The 22,635-nt window shown below is 42.0% G+C and overlaps 1 protein-coding gene across 5 annotated transcripts in view; it reads left to right on the forward strand.

The window, feature by feature from the left end:
• Nucleotides 1-22,635, forward strand: part of LOC139538496 (mitogen-activated protein kinase kinase kinase 20-like) — a 43,837-nt gene that overhangs the window by 11,211 nt on the left and 9,991 nt on the right. For 3 of the 5 annotated variants that reach the window (XM_071340610.1, XM_071340609.1, XM_071340612.1), the window contains exons 2-11: nt 1,244-1,453; nt 1,977-2,064; nt 5,753-5,854; nt 6,229-6,294; nt 6,464-6,492; nt 6,608-6,745; nt 9,523-9,609; nt 10,017-10,091; nt 10,944-11,050; nt 21,839-21,974. In XM_071340610.1, the coding sequence (XP_071196711.1) occupies nt 1,295-1,453; nt 1,977-2,064; nt 5,753-5,854; nt 6,229-6,294; nt 6,464-6,492; nt 6,608-6,745; nt 9,523-9,609; nt 10,017-10,091; nt 10,944-11,050; nt 21,839-21,974 (987 nt within the window). In that variant the 5' untranslated portion in view covers nt 1,244-1,294. Of the gene's footprint in view, nt 1-967; nt 1,454-1,976; nt 2,065-5,752; nt 5,855-6,228; nt 6,295-6,463; nt 6,493-6,607; nt 6,746-9,522; nt 9,610-10,016; nt 10,092-10,943; nt 11,051-21,838; nt 21,975-22,635 lie in introns of those variants that run through there. The other 2 variants (XM_071340611.1, XM_071340613.1) reach the window with 2 other exon arrangements.

Consider the following 22,635-nt stretch of genomic DNA (forward strand, 5'->3'; position numbering starts at 1 on the left):
TTTGATTATTTAAAATACATTTTTACTATCTGCAGAGTATATTTCCACATGGGTATTGGTCCATTATTTCAATGTCTGCAGTGGAGTGTTTACTTTCCAGTGAGGACAGGCAGAAACGAGCCCTAAAGTAGAGTGTGTGCTCCAATAACATCCAGCAACCCTGGCGTCTTGAGTGGCAACAGACAATGTCAGAGCTGCTCATGTACTGGGAAGATTGGTGTGAGGCTAAGTATAGCATGAATAGCCATACATTAACAGAGAGCATTGACTCCCCTCTGTGACAATGGAGGCATTTTCTGCTGGGTTGGATAGCAATCCTGATTCAGGTCCAAGTAAGAGCCTCTTAAAAGCCATAATTGCTGAGCAGTAAATGGGTAACTTATGAACAATAGCCGAGCTACAATTTCCTGTAATGTAGGGATTATTTCTTTACAGGATGCATTTAGGTTATGTGAAAACAAAAGGTGCTCATTGTCTGTGGGCACAAGTTTGATGCTTTGGTCAGGTGTTCCCTCTCCCTAAACATTGCAATTGATATACATTAGGAAAACATAGTCACTGTTCTTTGAAAATAGAATTAGAGGTGTAGCACCTTCTTTGAGTTTGTTTTTTAAAACAAGTGTGTAGTGATAGTGTGCCGTTCCAAGTTTGCAGTGATTCATGGGAAACTAGAGGGTGCGATCCCTTTATGAGCTCTGCTGTGTCTAACTCACTAGCCTTACATGTACAGACCACTCTAGACTGTTCTGGAATAGTCTGTGGCTTTGGCCGCGTGTATTTTGTGCAAAGTGATCACAGCAGAGGGAGAATGCATGCCAGGGATGCCATAGTCCTTATTCAAGCTGACAGAGGATCCTGGGCCACTCATTCAGTGCTTACTGGTAGTGGTGACTGTGTGACGTCGGTCTGGGGCAGGCAGGCACGTTGAATGTCCCGTAAATCACTGGCTGAGATGAGAGATATCACGGTGCCACTCCGGGCAGGCATAGCCAATGGCACAGAGGCCTCCCTGGGGTACTGTTAGCAGCACATCCAGTCACACACTCTCTAATGGTGTGCTCTAGTGTACAGCTGTTCTTTTAGTGTACCACCGGTGCAGGACTTTTACTTGAGGAATCAGGGGTCTTTTTTGGGGAACAAACCTGAGACAGATTTGAGCATTGGTTCTCGAAGAAAAAGCGTTTTAGTGAACTGTGCTTCTTCTTCTTCCTCCTCCACTGTCTCCTTCCCTGTGGTCCTCCAGACAGGCAGACAGACAGACACACGTCGAGTTGGGTCTGAGTGTCATTATGAGATGTCGTCTCTTAGTGCCTCCTTCGTGCAAATCAAGTTTGATGACATCCACTTCCACGAGAACTGCGGCGGCGGCAGCTTCGGGAGCGTGTACCGAGCCAGGTGGATCTCTCAGGACAAAGAAGTGGCGGTGAAAAAGCTACTCAAGATCGAAAATGAGGTAGGAGTCGTAATTGCAGAGGCTTTTCATATACTTTTTAATTGTCGGTGTAGCAATCATTTTAATTGCTCCCATTTAGTGGGTTGTGGTGACTTTTGGGACCCATCAGTCATAGTCATTATGCTCCTCCTCGCTTTGTGCACAGAATTGGCACATACTGTATGCTTTAAAGAAAGATTATTGCCAAATGAGAGATCATATTAAGACCAATTAAAGCAAGTGTTTCTTAGTCTGGAGATTTCGTGTAAGTGATGGCCTCATTGTCTTAAGACAAAAAACACATCTGATATACCTATTCATGCATATTCTATTTGATCTCCAGGCCTATAGCGGGGTGTGCATAACTTCGAGTCTTTATTTCAAGAAATAGTTCACTGATATCCATTGATCTTCAGCAGCTTAACATAATGCATAGTCAAGCCAATTCATTTTGGATGGAAATGCAACACAGTCCCGTTTTGCAACAACATTTGCCACGCTGTTATTCCGTCTGTATCTTTTGTTTTCCGTGTTTTTTGTTCAGGCTGAAATCCTCAGTGTACTCAGCCATCGCAACATCATTCAGTTCTATGGGGCGATCCTTGAAGCACCCAACTATGGAATCGTCACTGGTAAGTCCATGCAACCCTTATCGTGTTAGTTTGTCATCCAATAGTAACCACAGCTATTATCTCCACAGCAGCTTCAGACCACATTTACATCCGTCGTGTTAATGGAAAACCAGGAATCACCATCTGTTCATGCTTGTTTCACAGCTATTTTGTTTGCTTAGAACTGAATGGTGCTGTGGTCTATATTAACAGTATTGGTAGATGACTTTAGGGTTCAGTAAGATAACATGTTGCTGGCTTTTTGTTCATGTTGAATGTTTCTAAAGTTCATGCCATGTGACAGTCCTCTCCCTGCTCATGTTCTGAATATCTTATCACATGGCAGTCATTGGCAGACTGAACGCTCCCATGATTAGGATGTTAGCTATGAACTTCTCTCAGCCAGTGAGTGGTGAATAACACTGCTGTTGATAGGAATAGGACAGTGCTCACTGCTCACTGCTCACTGCTCACTCTAGATATTTATTTACTATTGACTTTAATTTTCTACCTTCTTTTACTACTAGGAGTTTACCTACTCTATTTCCTCCCTAATCTCTTCCTTAGGGGGTTTTAAGCATGCTCTACACTCATTTTATGGTACATTCTGGTATGCTTCAGACTTGATTCTATCTTTGTTCCCTATAACTCCTTGTTTGGGCAAGCTTAAGTCTTTGTCCTTTTGCTTGTGATCTCCTCTCACGGTCTGGCTTAACAGTGACCTAAGCAATCAGGTCATTTTGGAAGTGTTCAACCACTGCTTTTAGGATGATTTAGACAAATGACATTTAACTATGACATGTATTCCTTCCCATTCTACCCACCCACACTCCCACGCTTACTCTGCCGGCTCCTTCTCTACTTTCATAGATCATGGAAGGCTGTTGTATGGAAACTTCCTGTCCTAGTTGGGAAAAACCTAAATCCCATTGCATAAATGTTGTGTGCTACTTCATGGATTGAGGAATTGGAAAATACCCTCATATCTTTGTAATCAGGAAACGTTGCTAGATGGAAAAAGATGCTCCTTTGATGTTTCTGCTTGCTTCCCTCTGTTTATGTCTTAAAATACAGTCATATATTAGCCCGGTACTGTTATAGTCGGTTACAAGGCAGTAATGTTGAAATCTTTCACAGAGTTCTCAGACTTGACATTTCCCTCCTCCGGCCAGTGTTATGTGAGTGCGAGAGAAGGGGTTGGCTGGTTGTCAAGGAGCTGCTGTCTATATTTATCAAAGCAGAATCTAATTAGCAAGAGATAAAGGAAACAATGTTAATGACCATTCTGACCATGTCATTTCCACATTCATCAGCTCTGTTATAAATGTCCCCTGGCTGCTCATATATCAGGGACGGTTGTCTCAGCTATCTAACAAACATTATAAACTGGGTGGTTTGAACCCTGAATTCTGATTGGCTGAAGGCCATTGTATATCAGACCGTATACCACGGGTATGACAAAACATTTGTTTTTCCTGCTCTAATTATGTTGGTCACCAGTTTGTAATAGCAATAAGGCACCTTGAGGGTTTGTGGTATATGGCCGCTTTGCGTCGTGCATAACAACAGCCCTTAGCCTTGGTATATTGGCCATATACCACACCCCCTTGGGCCTTATTGCTTAAATATCTATCAGGTGAAGACATTTGTCTCTGCTGACCCACGTGGCAAAGAGTTTGTCAATAACTACCTACATTTACTAGAGAAAAGCTCACTTTTTAATGTCATAGCAGGTTATATCATTCCTTTCAGTTAACTCATGCTTCATACTCACTTTGAGAGGCTAAACTGTGACTGATAGTAAAACGTTGTATGATGAAAGCAGTTCAGGAAGATGCATTATCTATGGAATTTGCCAGTCTTGTAAAAAAGTACAAAGTACAGAGCCAAATGATTAAAAAGTGAGCCTATCTAAGAGATATTATATTGAGATAGCTCAGTATTTGTTTTCCAGTAGGCGGACCTAATCATGCAATACCATTACAATTAACCATTTTCACAGAACTGGTTTTTGTAGTTACAGCCTTCATCGGACATTACCATTTAAAAAAAAATATCCGTAGGAAGTCCTGGTGCTCGCTTCTAAAACACACACACTGTAAATGACTAGTTCAATAACCTACATCCTTCCTGGATTTATAATAGGGCATAATATGGTCAGGTCAATTAATATTATTAATGACAAGTATAGGCCTGGTTCCTTCCCTCAAGGTTGATTCTTGTTTGCACTATTTTATGAGGTGACGTAGACGTTTTGATCGCGCGACCATCCGACTCCCTCTAGTCTAGCTGATATCAGATAACATCAGTTTTAGCCATCTGTCTTTGTCAGGCCACTTTATAGTTCGTGGAGCGACTGGAACGCTGTGTGTCTGTCTCTCTGTCTCCCCGGTACTGAAGTGTCTCAGTGATTTAACAATGTTTATTGGCAGGCTTTTTTTGAAGGAGGTGTTGCATTGAGTAGCAAAGCATTCAAGTCCACATAATGCTTCTATTGTTAGTGTGTTTCCCTTCACTACTGGTCTGGGGAAACTATTTCATTTGAGTAATATGATTTGCCATGATCCTTCTTGAACATTATATCAACATTGTTTTACAGGGATGGTATTAACAGTGCCATGTACCTGTCTGTAATAATTTACGGTATATGGGGACTTTGTGTGGCCATACACCTTGACTTCATTTGGATATGGAGAGTTACAGCTGGAATCACAATGACAGGAGAACTGTGCACAAGAGCGTAGGCCGCAGGTGTTTGAACAGTGAGTTTGAGTGAGGTTGATAGAGTAGTACCCCTTTCCAGCAGTCGAATGTCCAAAGTGTGACCGGAATTTTAGTCATATTTTTCAGAATTTCAGAATTAATCAACATTATTTATTTTTTTAAGCTGAATGGTTTTGTTATATTTTAGTCTTCTGTGATGTATGTAAAGTGTAATATTGGGATTTAAACTCAAAATGGAATACGTTTTAAGTCTATATCTGACATGGTACAGGTGTCTTCTTGTTTTTAAGCCCATAACCATGTGTGTGAGGTGTATACTTTTGTTTCAAAGTAGATTTGTTTAAGACTACCAAGAATCACTCTGTGTGACGCTGATTTAGCCCACCGCAGTTAAATGTTAAAGAGTATGTGGTGAAGGAACAGAGGAACAGGGACACTCAGGGTGCTAAGCTGGGTTAGTAGTGTTTCCTCAATGCATTGTGATTAATGAGCTCATCTCTTCTGACAGGTCAATGACAGAACAGAGGACAGGACTGTAAACGGGACTTCAACTGCTCTCTCTTAACTACTGTATAAACCAAACGGTCTATTCACAAATAGAGGACATATAGTCTTACATATTTTATTAACTCATGATTTCTGAACGAGATACGGTTTAAATTATACAGATATATTTGATATTGCACATTGAAAAAAAGGTGCTATCTAGAACCTTGAAGGATTCTTTGGCTGTCCCCATAGGATAACCCTTTTAAGAACCCTTTTTGGTTGGAGGTAGAACCCTTTTGGTTTCAGGTAGAACTCTTTTGGGTTCCACCCTTTCTACAGAGGGTTCTACATGTAACCCAAAATGGTTCTACCTGGAACCAAACAGGGTTCTCCTATGGGGACAGCCGAAGAACCCTTTTGGAACCCTTTTCTCTAAGGGTGCAGTGCAATGTAAGTGTAGATTTGGGAGTCTTAGTACTGTATGTGTTTCCCACAGAATATGCCGGTGGAGGGTCCCTGTATGACTATCTGTCCAGTGCGGAGAGTGAGGAGATGGACCTGGGACAGGTCATGACTTGGGCCATGGAGATTGCCAAAGGTACAGTCACGATTCATTGTAGGATCTACTTTAAACCAGGCAATGCTACTTAACTAAACCACCCACTGAGATTCCACATTTGTTTTAGCTCATTACCAACTTAGCAATAGAATATATTTCAGATTTGTCCGCTTATGGTCTATTCCAACTCATTGTTATTCTAGGCATATTTGTTATAGAATTCAGTCTCACTGAGAACAAGTGAAGTCAAAACATGTAGGCCTAAATGTGATTAATCTATGTCCTTAGTTTGCATAAGAAATGAGCATTGAAAGGGAGGCATGGAGGAGAGCACAGACGAACACAGCCTTGTTTACCTCTGCTGGTTGCACATTGATCTCAGTCAGATGAAATGTGCTTTATTTCTCCATTAGGCATGCACTATTTACACTCAGAGGCCCCGGTCAAGGTTATCCACAGGGATCTGAAGTCCAGGAATGGTAAGGTTTCAGATCCATCTGCATGATCTCTGTGTCTGTTTCAGTCTGTACAAAAGATATCTGGTCAAATTGATTATGTCTATAGCTAGAGGCAAATATTACATAAGCTGAATTAGAAGAACTAAAAATACACATTCTCCTGACCTGAAAAATATGTTTTCTATTGCAGTGGTTGTGACGGCAGACAAAGTTCTTAAGGTACATTTGTTTGCACATGCAAGGGATCTGACGTTTGCATACTGGCTTCACCCAAAATGGTTTGATCCCCAACCCTTGCTAAATCCCAGGACCACCTGTTTCCCCCCCTGTTTAGATCTGTGATTTTGGGGCATCCCGGTTCCACTCCCACACCACACACATGTCCCTGGTAGGCACGTTCCCCTGGATGGCCCCGGAAGTCATCCAGAGCCTGCCCGTGTCTGAGACCTGTGACACCTACTCCTACGGTGTGGTAAGTGACCAACACATAGGACACACACTGACCACAGATCAGCTGTTGGATAGTCAGTACAATAGTTGTGTAACCTTTATTTAACTAGGCAAGTCAGTTAAGAACAAATTCTTATTTACGATGACAGCCTACCCCAGCAAAACCCGGATGACGCTGGGCTAATTGTGCGCCGCTCAATGGGACTCCCAATCATGGCCAGATGTGATACACCCTGGATTCGAACCAGGGACTGTAGTGTCGCACCGAGATGCAGTGCCTTAGATGGCTACACCACTCGGGAGTCCATAGTTACTTAGACTGGGCTATTTTTATTCTCAAACTGATTCTGCAAGACAATCTGCATGTGATGTCCATATGTATCGACTTATAGGTGGAATTTTATTTACAGTAGTATACTGTAATTTAACTACAGAAACCATCAGAGGAGATTTAGGGACTGAACCAGCTTGGGAAAGAAATAGCTGTAATGTCACTGTTGCAACTTCATGGTCGGTCGAGAGTGTAAACTGTCAATCAAACAGTACCTAGCACTTGAAAGAACAGACTTTTCAGAGATGACATTTTCATGCCTGCATTACATCCACTTGAAAAGTAGACGTGAGTGGCATTATTGACCTTTGTAGAAGTACTAACAGCGATTCCATATGTTTTCTGCCTCATTCTTATCATCATCAGAAAATGTAATCTGTCACCCCTGAGTAGAGAGAGAATATGAAGCCTTGGCATATGTTAGTGTGTGTGTGGGTGTTTGTGTGTGTGTCACTACGCATGGCTGTGCGCGTGTGTGTGTACAGAAAGTATTCATATCCCTTGACTTATCATTGTTTTCTCGACCATCTACACACAATACCCCATAATGACAAAGTGAAGGCATGTTTTTAGAAATGTTGGCATGTGAAATACAGAAATATCTCATTTACACCTCTGAGTCAATACTTTGTAGAAGCACATTTGGCGGTGATTACAGCTGTGAGTCTTTTGGGGTAAGTATCTAAGAGATTTGCACACCTGGATGGCACAATATTTGCCCATTATTCTTTTAAAAATTCTTCAGGTTCTGTCAAGTTGATTGTGGATCATTGCTAGACAGCCATTTTGAAGTCTTGCCATAGATTTTCAAGACGATTTAAGTCAAAACTGTAACTAGGCCGCTCAAGACCAATCAATGTCATCTTGGTAAGCAACTCCAGTTTAGATTTTGCTGAAAGGTGAATTCGTGTCCCAGTGTCTGGTAGAAAGCAGACTGAACCAGTTTTTCCTCTAGGATTTTGCCTGTTCTTTTAGCTGTATTACGTTTCTTTTTATCACAAAAAAAATGCAGTAGTCCTTGTCGATGACAAGCATACCCATAACATGACGCGGGCACCACTATGCTTGAAAATATGGGGAGTGGTACTCAGTGATATAGTGTAGACATTGTTAATGTTGTAAATGACTATTGTTGTATTGGATTTACCCCAAACATAACACTTAGTGTTCAAGACAAAAAGTTAATTTCTTTGCAACATTTTAAGTGGATTGTTGCAAACAGGATGCATGTTTTGGAATATTTTTATTCTGTACAGGCTTCCTTCTTTTCACTCTGTCATTTAGGTCAGTATTGTGGAGTAACTACAATGTTGTTGATCCATCCTCAGTTTTCTCATATCACAACCATTGGATGCTGTAACTGTCTTAATATCACCATTGGCCTCATGGTGCAATCCCTGAACAGTGTCCTTCCTCTCCGGCAACTGAGTTAGGAAGGACGCCTGTAACTTTGTAGTGACTGGGTGTACTGATACACCATCCAAAGCCTAATGAATAATTTCACCATGCTCAAAGGGATATTCAGCGTCTGATGTCGGTATATCGATATTGAAAAACCTCCCTGGTCTTAGTGGTGGAATCTGTGCTTGAAATTCACTACTCGATTAAGTGACCTTACAGATAGTTGTATGTGTGGGGTACAGAGATGACGTAGTCATTCAAAAATCATGTTAAACACTTTTATTTAACATGGAATGAGTCCATGAACTTATAAGATTTGTTAAGCACATTTTTACCCCTGAACTTATTTAGGCGTGCCACAACAAAGGGGTTGAATACTTAGTGGCTCAAGATATTTCAGCTTTAAATTTTATATAAATTATAAACAAAATTCCATCTTGATATTATGGGGTGTTGTGTGTAGATCAATGACACAAAATCTCAATTTAATACATTCTAAATTCAGGCTGTAACACAGCAAAATGTGGAAAAAGTCTGCTTTGTGAAGGCACCGTATCTGCCAGCCTGTGTGTATGACTGCTTGGCCACATTCCTGCGTGGTGACGGAGAAGGTGTGAAGTGTGGAGTGACAGAGCATATGAGGCGCGTTCTGTGTCACCCAGCCAGCCAAGGGCTTGACTCTTGAGTGTCATAAACAGTCAGTGTACAAACAGAGCAGGACCTGGGTTCAGGCCAGGAAAGCGTCTGGGTCAACACACTGCTCTATCACAATCACCTGGCTTTCACTTACACAAGGATTTACTTACATAGTGAACAATGATATTTACTCGTCTTATAAATGATGTGATGGGTATAATAAAATGAGTGATGGGTATAATTAGCATTTTCAAACAAGCCCTCCATTTTATATCATGCAAGGTTTCCGTTCTCCTAATATGGTATCGAAAATGTAAAGAGTTAGTCTGTATTGTGTCTCAGTTCAGTGGAAGACCCTGAGCAGACCATGCAGTCTGTGGGCTAGAAGCGTTATGCTCATTGACTGACCACGACGTCTCTCCCTGTGTCAGGTTCTGTGGGAGATGCTCACCCGGGAGATTCCCTTTAAAGGCCTGGAGGGCTTACAAGTCGCCTGGCTGGTGGTGGAGAAGAGTGAGGTACGGTACAGCTACGCTTGTTTTGTCCCTTTTACTCGTTATGCAGTCTTCTAGGAACAGCTGCAGCTTCCTTTATCTATGCTAATAGATTTTGTGAAGAGACACATACCTGACAGTCTTTCGTAATGAGCCAGTGCATCTGTACAGGAATCATTTCAGTCATCACACACCAGCATAGCTAGTAGGGAGATCGTCATATGGGCCGAAGCCAATTGATCCCACTCGTGCAATGTCTGCATTCACAGTCTCCAGTCACATGAGTCATCAGTGTATTTGACCGGCCTCCTGACATGAATACTCTACCAATATCCCGACCTCAGAACTGAAAGCTGAAACTACTGCAATCCTTTCAGGGAAACGGGAACAGTGAGTGTGTGTGTGACTGTGATCCTGTCTGTCTGTTCCAGAGATTAACCATTCCCAGTAGCTGCCCAACTAGTTTCGCTGAGCTGATGAGGAAGTGTTGGGTGACTGAGCCAAAGGTACGACATCCTCACACACACAGATCCTTTTAAATGACACACACTACCGTTCAAAGGTTTGGGGTCACTTAGAAATGTCCTTGTTTTTTAAAGAATAGCACATTTATTTTTTGTACACAGCGTTGTACGAGATCTTCAGTTTCTTAGCAATTTCTCGCATGGAATAGCCTTAATTTCTCCAAATAAGAATAGACTGAGTTTCAGAATAAAGTTCTTTGTTTCTGGCCATTTTGAACCTGTAATCGAACCCACAAATGCTGATGCTCCAGATACTCAACTAGTCTAAAGAAGGCCAGTTTTATTGCTTCATTAATCAGAACAACAGTTTTCAGCTGTGCTAGCATAATTGCAAAAGGGTTTTCTAATGATCAATTAGTCTTTTAAAATGATAAACTTGGATTAGCTAACACAACGTGCCATTGGAACACAGGAGTGATGGTTGCTGATAATGGGCCTCTGTACACCTATGTTGATATTCCATAAAAAATCGGTTGTTTCCAGCTACAATAGTCCTTTACAACATTAACAATGTCTACACTATATTTCTGATCTATTTGATTATATTTTAATGGACAAAAAATGTGCTTTTCTTTCAAAAGCAATGACATTTCTAAGTGACCCCAAACTTTTGAACGGTAGTGTAGGTAATTCTATGCTCACGCATACCTACACACCCACACATATCCACTGTGCACAACAGACTCGGCACACAAGTCCGTACTACAATGGATAATACTAACGATTCATTTTATGTCACATACGGTCAAGAGACCAGTCGAATTGTCATGAATAGATATCCTACATGTCTGCTTATGAATATCACACTATGTTTTTGCTTTTGTTTCCATGCAGGAAAGACCAATGTTCAAACATATCCTTACAACCCTGGAGTCCATGTCCAATGACAGCAAGCTTCCTGAACAGTGCAACTCCTTCCTACACAACAAGGCTGAATGGAGGTACTGAGATCATACTGTATCAGACTGCGTCCTCCTATCTCTTCTAGACCAACACACTGCTAGAGCCTAAGGAGATGCCAGACGTGTTTCAAATACGCCTATCTACACTGAGTGAACAAAACATTAGGAACACCTTCCTAATAATGAGTTACACTGACTTTTGCCCTCAGAACAGCCTCAATTCGTCTGGGCATGGACTCTACAAGTTGTCGAAAGCGTTCCAAAGGGATGCTGGCCCATGTTGACTTCAATGCTTCCCACAGTTGTGTCATGTTGGCTGGATGTCCTTTGAGTGGTGGACCGTTCTTGATACACATGGGAAACTGTTGAGCGTGAAAAACCCAGCAGCGTTGCAGTTCTTGACACACTCAAACTGGTGCGCCTGGCACCTACTACCATACCCCGTTCAAAAACACTTAAATCTTTTGACTTGCCCATTCACCCTCTGAATGGCACACATACACGATCCATGTCTCAAGGTTTAAAAATCCTTCTTTAACCTGCCCCTTCCCTTCATCTACACTGATTGAAGTGGATTTAACAAGCGACATCAATAAGGGATCAACACTTTCACCTGAATTCACCTGGTCAGTCTATGTAATGGAAAGAGCAGGTGTTCCTACTGTTTTATACACTCAGTGTATGCGCAAGTGCTGCTTTTGTGGGCCGCTAAATGCCTGAAGGGACATTGCAGTGTGCATATACAGTAGATATTTATAATTGCACCGATAACATAAAGGCATCAAATATCTAAAGAATCCCCCATCTGTATATTCTTCCTCTCTATACCCATAAGGTCTATAAAATAATCAAGGTCTTTTTCAAGTCCAAGTGTTTAATTGGCCTGCACGAGCAGCTGGAGGATTAGTCGTGTTCAGCACAGCCTGGGTGTCAGCTGCTACTGCTTACTCTCTCTTTGGGCTTTTCTACACTGACAACGCTTCATAAAGTCATGTCCAAGCATGCACCTGCAGGTGAGCCGCTCAAGACCAAGAGTTGATAAGAACATGTGTGATAGAAAGAGGGATGTGTTGCACATCAAGCACGGTGGTAGCTAGCTTCCAAGGCTGTCTATCATCATTGTGAAGAAACAGGAGAAGAGTGGAGTAGTGCTTCAGAGGCAAACAGGTGTTGCAGGTGCATTGCGCTATGGTTTCTCATCACCCTGGTCAGGAGGGAGTCCCTGTGCAGACAGATGCTATGTGCTGGTTGGGTTGGACCACCACAGTTTGGGTTACACACAGACAGATCTCCTGGCTACTGTGTAATAGTCTGCCAGGGCCAGCAGCTGTGTATTTATCCATGCTTCTACTACGAGGTAATATGCCACTGTCCCACTGAAGGCTCAATGGCTTTGTGAGAACGTTTGACATTAATGTGGATGCTACCATGATTACGGATAGTCCTGAATGAATCGTAAATAATGATGAGTGAGAAAGTTACAGACACACAAATATCATACCCCCAAGACATACTAACCTCTCACCATTACAGGGGAGCTTATCATTTGGGGGGGTGTATGATATCTGTGCGTCTGTAACTTTCTCACTCATCATTATTCACGATTCATTCAGGACTATCCATAATCATGGTAGCATCCACATTAATGTAGCAGTGTTTAGAAACATATTCTATGCTTATTTAGAATAAAAGTGACTCCAAAATGACACGATACATTATTTACCATTCATTTCTATTGGGCAAAAACATTATCTAAAACACAACCAAAACAAACAGAAATGCATCCAACAAGTTTGTAGAGTCACAAGCTTGATGTAATCATTGCATGCTAGGCATATGGGACCAAATACTAAACTTTTGACAACTTTAATACACATATACAGTGGCAAAAAAAGTATGTGAACCCAGTGGGACAGAAGTTTACATACACTCAATTAGTATTTGGTAGCATTGCCGTTAAATTGTTTAACTTGGGTCAAACGTTTCAGGTAGCCTTCCACAAGCTTCCCACAATAAGTTGGGTGAATTTTTGCCCATTCCTCCTGACAGAGCTGGTGTAACTGAGTCAGGTTTGTAGGCCTCCTTGCTCGCACATGCTTTTTCAGTTCTGCCCACAAGTTTTCTATAGGATTGAGGTCAGGCTTTGTGATGGCCACTCCAATAGCTTGACTTTGTTGTCCTTAAGCCATTTTGCCACAACTTTGGCAGTATGCTTGGGGTCATTGTCCATTTGGAAGACCCATTTGCGACCAAGCTTTAACTTCCGCACTGATGTCTTGAGATGTTGCTTCAATATATCCACATAATTTTCATACCTCATGATGCTATCTATTTTGTGAAGTGCACCAGTCCCTCCTGCAGCAAAGCACCCCCACAACATGATGCTGCCAGCCCCGTGCTTCACGGTTGGGATGGTGTTCTTCGGGTTGCAAGCCTCCCCTTTTTCCTCCAAACATAACGATGGTCATTATGGCTGAACAGTTTTGTTTCATCAGACCAGAGGACATTTCTCCAAAAAGTACAATCTTTGTCCCCATGTGCAGTTGCAAACCGTAGTCTGGCTTTTTTATGGCGGTTTTGGAGCAGTGGATTCTTCCTTGCTGAGTGGCCTTTCAAGTTATGTCGATATAGGACTCGTTTTACTGTGGATATAGATACTTTTGTACCTGTTTTCTCCAGCATCTTCACAAGGTCCTTTGCTGTTGTTCTGGGATTGATTTACACTTTTCGCACCAAAGTACGTTCATCTCTAGGAGACAGAACACGTCTCCTTCCTGAGCGGTATGACTGCTGTGTGGTCCCATGGTGTTTCTACTTGCATACTATTGTTTGTACAGATGAACGTGGTACCTTCAGGCGTTTGTAAATTGCTCCCAAGGACGAACCAGACTTGTGGAGGTCTACAATATTTTTTCTGAGGTCTTGGCTGATTTCTTTTGATTTTCCCATGATGTCAAACAAAGAGGCACTGAGTTTGAAGGTAGGCCTTGAAATACATCCTCAGGTACACCTCCAATTGACAAAAATTATGTCAATTAGCCTATCAGAAGCTTCTAAAGCCATGACATCATTTTCTGGAATTTTCCAAGCTGTTTAAAGAAACAATCAACTTAGTGTATGTAAACTTCTGACCCACTGGAATTGTGATACAGTGAATGATAAGTGAAATAATCTGTCTGTAAACAATTGTTGGAAAAATTACTTGTGCCATGCACAAAGTAGATGTCCTAACCAACTTGCCAAAACTATAGTTTGTTAACAAGAAATGTGTGGAGTGGTTGAAAAACGAGTTTTAGTGACGCCAACCTAAGTGTATGTAAACTTCCGACTTCAACTGAAAGTCACAGCAACAGACAAACACAGTCTGCTTAAACTAATAACACTCAAACAATTATACGTTTTTATGTCTTTATTGAACACACAGTGTAAACGTTCACAGTGTAGGGTGGAAAAAGTATGTGAACCCTTGGATTTAATAACTGGTTGACCCTCCTTTGGCAGCAATAACTTCAACCAAATGTTTTCTGTAGTTGCGGATCAGACCTGCACAACGGTCAGGAGGAATTTTGGACCATTCCTCTTCACAAAACTGTTTCAGTTCAGCAATATTCTTAGGATGTCTGGTATGAACCATTCTCTTGAGCTCATGCCACAGCATTTTAAATCGGGTTGAGGTCAGGACTGACTGGTCCACTCCAGAAGGTGTATTTTCTTCTGTTGAAGCCATTCTGTTGTTGATTTACTTCTGTGTTTTGGGTCGTTGTCCTGTTGCATCATCCAACTTCTGTTGAGCTTCAATTGGCGGACAGATAGCCTTACATTCTCCTTCGAAATGTCTTGATAAACTTGGGGATTCATTTTTCCGTCGATGATAGCAAGCTGTCCAGGCCCCGAGGCAGCAAAGCAGCCCCAAACCATGATGCTACCTCCACCATACTTTACAGTTGGGATGAAGTTTTGATGTTGGTGTGCTGTGCCTTTTTTTCTCCACACAGTGTGTGTTCCTTCCAAACAACTCAACTTTAGTTTAATCTGTCCACAAAATATTTTGCCAGAAGCGCTGTGGAACATCCAGGTGCTCTTTTGCAAACTTCAGATGTGCAGCAATGTTTTTTTTGGACAGCAGTGGCTTCTTCCGTGGTGTCCTCCCATGAACACCATACTTGTTCAGTGTTTTACGTATTGTAGACTCGTCAACAGAGACGTTAGCATGTTTCAGATTTTTCTGTAAGTCTTTGGCTGACACTAGGATTCTGCTTAACCTCATTGAGCATTCTGCACTGTGCTGTTGCAGTCATTGCAGGACGGCCACTCCTAGGGAGAGTAGCAACAGTGCTGAACCTTCTCCATTTATAGACAATTTGTCTTACCGTGGACTGATGAACATCTAGGCTTTTAGAGATACTTTTGTAACCCTTTCCAGCTTTATGCAAGTCAACAATTCTTAATCTTAGGTCTTCTGAGATCTCTTTTGTTAAAGGCATGGTTCACATCAGGCAATGCTTCTTGTGAATAGCAAACTCAAATTTTGTGAGTGTTTTTTATAGGGCAGGGCAGCTCTAACCAACATCTCCAATCTCGTCACATTGATTGGACTCCACACTGTGAATGTTTAAATGATGTATTCAATATAGACAAGATAAATATAATAATTTCTGTGTTATTAGTTTAAGCACACTGTTTTTGTCTATTGTTGTGACTAAGATGAAGATCAGATCAAATTTGATGACTAATGTATGCAGAAATCCAGGTAATTACAAAGGGTTCACATACTTTTTCTTGCCACTATAACTGAATTTGTCCCTATACGTTTGGTCCCCTAAAATAGGGGGACTATGTACATAGTCAGTGGTGTAAAGTACTTAAGTAAAAATACTTGAAAGTCTTATGTAAGTAGTTTCTTGGGGTATCCGTATTTTACTGTTTATGTTTTTGACTACTTTTACTTCACTACATTCCTAAATAAAATAATGTACGTTTTACTCCATACATTTTCCCTGACACCCAAAGTACTCGTTACATTTTGAATACTTAGCAGGGCAGGAAAATTATCCAATTCACACACTTATCAAGAGAACATCCCTGGTCATCCTTACTGCCCCTGATCTGGCAGACTCACTAAACACATACTTCGTTTGTTAATTGGAGAATGCCCCTGGCTATCCATAAATGTAAAAAAAAAGAAAAGAAAATGATGCCGTCTGGTTTGCTTAATATAAGGAATTTGAAAGGATTTATATTTTTTATTTTCTTACTTAAGTATATTTTAGCAATTACATTTACTTTTGATACTTAAGTATATTTCAAACCATATACTTTTAGACTTTTACTCAAGTAGTATTTTACTGGGTGACTGTCGCTTTTTTTTGTCATTTTCTATTAAGATATCTTTACTTTTACTCAAGTATGACAATTGGCAACTTTTTCCACCACTGCAAAAAGTGCTGTGATTTCTAAACGGTTCACCCGATATGGATGAAAATACCCTCAAATTAAAGCTGACAGACACCTCATAGCCATTGTATTATTTCAAGTACACAGCCAAAATTGTTTTAAAAATGCTTCTCCGTGATATATAGACCTGAGGCCGAGACAATAAGAAGACAGTGGTAGAGAATAAATTCAACTGGAATAGTGGAGGCAGCATTTGTTTCATCAGAAACCGGAGAGAGCAACATCTGTCCGGTGAAGTCCACAAAGCGTATTGCATGTAACAAACAGATACATGACCTACAGCATGGTCAAGCAAGTTAATGTTTCTGACATTTTCGGACGACTAAACAACTACTGATTACGGCAAGTCGCAACGAAAACAGGAGCTGCCTCCAGTATTCCAGCAGAATTTCAACTTCAAAAATGTAACATCAAATCACATATGCTTAGTCTAATACAGTGACAACTAAAAGATACCAAAAATGATTTTGTCCAATCAACTTAAGCCAATGACATCCTCCTCTTTTTCATATTGATGTAACGGCCTGAATAGTCTGTAAAGTTCATGATTAAAAGTTTTTAGGAGTGATCCATGCTCAATCAAGCACAATCATTAGGTGAGACAAAAATGTTCAGCTGCCCCTTTAAGGGACGGGCTGTTACCGTGGTACCTTGGGCACTCGCTTGTCTGTGATGACAAAAATCCCAGACTGTGATGTCTTCATAGCAGCAGACAGGTGCAACAAACTCAAACTAACATTGAAAAACAACCTAGAGTGTATACAAAACGATATAACTGGCCAAGAAACACGAGGACAAAGTCACACTTTAGTAGCCTTTCTTGTCAATTCATCCAACTTCTACAGGTGGCGTTTGGATAAAAAAAAATACTTTTCCCAAATGCTCTGTGTGACAGCCTGTGTGTGTGACCAACTGCCAACGTGGCTGGTGAAACAGACATTCTTACCCGCCAATTACAAAATATACCTGCATTTGGCGGGTGGCGGGTGTTATTTTCCAACCCTGTTTGCATAACCGCTGTTGTCGGCTATATTAGATCTGGCATGGTGGCACAGTATGTTTCCTCTCTCTTAACAGACTGTTAGTCCAGTGAACAGTGTCTTTCTGTCTCATTAGGCTATCAATGCACTCATTTGTGTAAATATGACAGTCAAAAGCTGCTCACAGTTCTGTAATGATGGCTCAGAGGGCAGTCTTGTTGCAGTCTACTCAGGCAGTTTGGACATAGTCCAGGGCAGCATGAAAATACTATTTTCCCTGTTTCTCTGGCAGCTGTCTGGCTCAGAGAGGAAGAGCAGACAGGGGGAATTAGTTGGGGAGGGAAAGAAAGGGCAAGTTAGATTGCTGGGGTAGGAAATGTGAGAGGTATTTAAAAGATAGTATAACCCTTACCGAAAAACACATGATTTCACGTTTTGCACAATTTTTGGAGCACTTCACATGTGATGATACACTATATATACAAAAATGTGTGGGCATCCCTTCAAATTAGTGGATTTGGCTATTTCAGCCACACCCATTGCTGACAGGTGTATAAAATTGAGCACACAGCCATGCAATCTCCATAGACAAATATTGGCAGTAAAATGTCATTACTGAAGAGCTCAGTGACTTTCAACGTGGCACCTTCATTGGATGGCAACTGACGAAGTCAGTTCGTCAAATTTCTCCCCTGCTAGAGCTGCTTTGGTCAACTGAAAGTGCTGTTATTGTGAAGTGGAAATGCCTAGGAGCAGCCAATGGCTCAGCCATGAAGTGGTAGGCCACAAGCTCACAGAATGGGACCACCGAGTGCTGAACCGTGTAGCACGTAAACATTTTCTGTCCTCGGTTGCAACACTCACGACCGAGTTCCAAACTGCCCCTGGAAGCAACTTCAGCACAAGAACTGTTTAGTCGGGAGCTTCATGAAATGGGTTTCCATGTCCGAGCATCCGCACCCAAGCCTAAGATGACCATGCGCAATGCCAAGCGTTGGCTGGAGTGGTGTGAACCTCGCCGCCATTGGACTCTGGAGCAGTGGAAACACGTTCTCTGGAGTGATGAATCACGCTTCACCATCTGGATGTCCGACGGACAAATCTGTGTTTGACGGATGCCAAGAGAACGCTACCTGCCCAAATGCATAGTGCCAACTGTAAAGTTTGGTGGAGGAGGAATAATGGTCTGGGGCTGTTTTTCATAGTTCGGACTAGGTCTCTTAGTTCCAGTGAAGGGAAATCTTAACGTTACAGCATACAATGACATTCTAGATGATTCTGTGCTTCCGACTTTGTGGCAACAGTTTGGGGAAGGCCCTTTCCTGTTTCAGCATGACAATGCCCCCATGCACAAAGCAAGGTTGATACAGAAATGGTTTGTCGAGATCAGTGTGGAAGAACTTGACAGGCCTGCACAGAGCCCTGACCTCAACTCCATCGGAAACCCTTGGGATGAATTGGAACGCCGACTGCGAGCAAGGCCTAATCGCCAACATCAGTGTCCGACCTCACTAATACTCTTGTGGATGAATGGAAGCAAGTCCCCGCAGCAATGTTCCAACATCTAGTGGAAAGCCTTCCCAGAAGAGTGGAGAGCATTTGGAGCAGCAAAGGGGGGACCAACTCCATATTAATGCCCATGATTTTGGAATGAGATGTTTGACGAGCAGGTGTCCACATACTTTTGGTCATGTAGTGTATTTCACATGGAGTTTCACATGTGGATTTTCATAAGTGATCACATAACCTTTCACAGTTGAAGTCACATGAACCCATGTGGTTCTGGAACACTTCACATGTGAGGATATCTCACATTAAGTTTCACATGTGGATTTTCACGTGATCACATAACCTTTCACATATGAAATCATGTGAAACCATATGGTTTTGGGACACTTCACATGTGGATTCACATTTTCACATGATGCCCTGCAAACAAAAGTGAGTTGTTAGGATGTCCCCGGAATACCCACAGTGTTTTCAACGTACAAATTTGACATTGACATACAGTGCATTCGGAAAGTATTCAGACCCCTTGACATTTTCCACATTTTGTTTCTCTAAATTGATTCAATTATTTTTTCTCATGAATCTACACACAATAACCCATAATGACAAAGCAAAACAGGTTTTTAGAAATAAAACAAAAAACAAAACAAAAAAAATGGAAATATCACCTTTATATAAATATTCAGACCCTTTACTCAGTACTTTGTTGAAGTACCTTTGACAGCGATTACAGCCTCGACTCTACTCGGGTATGACGCTACAAGCTTGGCACACCTGTATTTGGGGTGTTTCTCCCATTCTTCTCTGCAGATCCTCTCAAGCTCTGTCAGGTTGGATGGGGAGCGTCGCTGCACAGCTATTTTCAGGTCTCTCCAGAGATGTTCGATTGGGTTCAAGTCCAGGCTCTGGCTGGGCCACTCAAGGACATTCACTTAAGGACAGAAGCCACTCCTGCGTTGTCTTGACTGTGTGCTTAGGGTCGTTGTCCTGTGGGAAGGTGAACCTTCGCCCCCCAGTCTGTGGTCCTGAGCGCTCTGGAGCAGGTTTTCATCAAGAATCTCTCTGTACTTTGCTCCGTTCATCTTTCCCTCGATCCTGACTAGTCTCCCAGTCCCTGCCGCTGTTAAACATCCTCACACCACCATGCTTCACCGTAGAGATGGTGCCAGATTTCCTCCAGACGTGACGCTTGGCATTCAGGCCAAATAGTTCAATCTTGATTTCATCAGACCAGAGAATCTTGTTTTTCATGATCTGAGGCCTTTAGGTGCCTTTTGGCAAACTCTAAGCAGGCTGTCATGTGCCTTTTACTGAGGAGGGGCTTCTGTCTGGCCACTCTACCATAAAGGCCTGATTGGTGGTGTGCTGCAGAGATCGTTGTCCTTCTGGATGATTCTCCCATCTCCACAGAGGAACGCTGGAGCTCTGTCAGAGTGACCAAGGCCCTTCAATGCTGCAGAAATGTTTTGGTACCCTTCCCCAGATCTGTGCCTCAACACAATCCTGTCTCTGAGATCTACGGACATTTCCTTTGACCTCATGGCTCCTTTTGGTCTGACATGCACTGTCAACTGTGAGACTTTATAAAGACAGGTGTGTGCCTTTCCATATCATGTCCAATCAATTGAATTTACCACAGGTGGACTCCAATCAAGTTGTAGAAACATCTCAAGGATGATCAATGGAAACAGGATGCAACTGAGCTCAATTTCGAGTCTCATAGCAAAAGGTCTGAATACTTATATAATTAAGTTATTTCTGTTTTTCTAAAAACCTTTTTTTTTTGTGTCCATTTTCGAATAAGGCTGTAAGTCAAGAGGTCTGAATACTTTCCGAATGCACTGTCGATGATGTCTGTATATTTATACAGTAATTCATTATTCAACATGCCCCCACAACCTCTTGGTTAACAGCATTCCAATCTTTCTGCTACACTACCATATCTGTGTCAATGACTGATTTCACCTCCATTTCTACACTTTGGACTTCAAAGTACATCTCAGCTTTGTTTAATACACTCAAGAAAAACTATTATGGTTATCATAGTGATTCAGGTGTAAACAGAAAACCTTAAAATTTGGAATTTGGACTTTCACATGTAATAAAACTTGTAGTTTCATGGTGTCACATTTCATTTCACGAGATTATGTTTTTACATGCGTAGTTTGTTATCCCATGTTGGTTTTACATGTTGTCACATGTTATTACATTCAATTCACAAAAGATCACTTGTGATCACATGAGATCTCATTCTATTACATGTGAAATTCATGGGGGTTTTCCATCAGGGAAGAGCAGGGTAGGAGGATGAGAAATACCAAGAGTGTTGGTCAGGAAAGCGACAAGCAAGAGAATCAATCACGAGGAAAGTTTCGAGCATGAGTGGAAAGTCTTTGAGGTAGAGACGGGAGGAGGGACAGGAGGAGTGGGAGGGTGCAGGGAGGGGCGGCAGTTCCTGTCTGCTTCACATGCCTGACATTGCCTGTTTATAAATAGTTACTGTGGGAGCAGATGGTCTTGGCTCCTGACAGCATGGCTACCCGTTGGTGCGCCACACAGCCCCACCTGCTGGGCAAAGCAGACCTGACCACTCTCAGTGGCTGAACCCCATTAGCAAAGACACTGGACTATAAGTGTTCCTCTACCGTCTGAGGCCGTGGGCTATCTCTAAAAAGGCAGAATCCAAACTTGAGAAATACATTCATAACTCCAAACTTTTGTGTATAATGCATTGATGTCAATGAGAGATATGAGTTGTAATTTGAGTTTAGCACAAGTGTCTCAAGTCAATGGTTTGACACCGGTATTGTAAGTTGCGGAGTTGGATGTGATGAGGTGGATAATGCTTGATTCTAAACACATCTCTATGCTGTCTGTACTGTAGCTGTGAGATTGAGGCCACACTGGAGAGACTGAAGAAGTTGGAGCGGGATCTGAGCAGCAAAGAGCAGGAACTGAAGGAGAGAGAACGTCGCCTGAAGATGTGGGAGCGCAAGCTCATTGAGCAGTCCAACACCCCGGTAAGTTCCTCAGTAGCCTATACCCACTGCACACCACGCCACCAACACCCTCAGCACAACCACAACCACCACACACTGTGTCTAGCCACTGAACATGAACAGCACCCCAGCTTAGCACCACCTTCACCGTGTTGGTCACTTAGCACCATCTTCACCATGTGTCACGGTCCACGTCCTGTCCACATTGTCACAAGGAGAAGCAAATAATTCACGTTGCTTAAGACCCGGTGTCTGTCTGGAATGAAGGGGAACGGAATTAAATGGAATGGAGGGGAAATCTAAGGCTCTGGTTCACTGAGTCTCACTGATGGGCGTTTGAGTTGAGTAGAGGTATTAGCTCATCGTGCTACTCTGTGTGTGACTGTTACTGAGCTCCTATTGGCGATCAGTCATAATTAGAGGTCAGTGTAATTGCAACGCTGGTAATGCCAATGTTGTCACGCTGATATGGGATGAAATGGGAGTCTTTGCTGCTTGTGTGTATGTACTACCCTTTCCTTCTGCTGCTTCCAAAGCGACGCCCCGCTAGGCCTTGGCCACATGTTTCTGTAATTGCTTTTGCCTGATTTGATTGAATTTGATTTAACACATCTAACCTGAAAATTACCTTTCTAGTTTTTGGTTGCATTTGGTTTCCAAACGTCCGTTGTGCTGTGTAATT

This window comes from Salvelinus alpinus, chromosome 14, assembly GCF_045679555.1.
Source record: "Salvelinus alpinus chromosome 14, SLU_Salpinus.1, whole genome shotgun sequence".
Classification (NCBI taxonomy): Eukaryota; Metazoa; Chordata; class Actinopteri; order Salmoniformes; family Salmonidae; genus Salvelinus; species Salvelinus alpinus.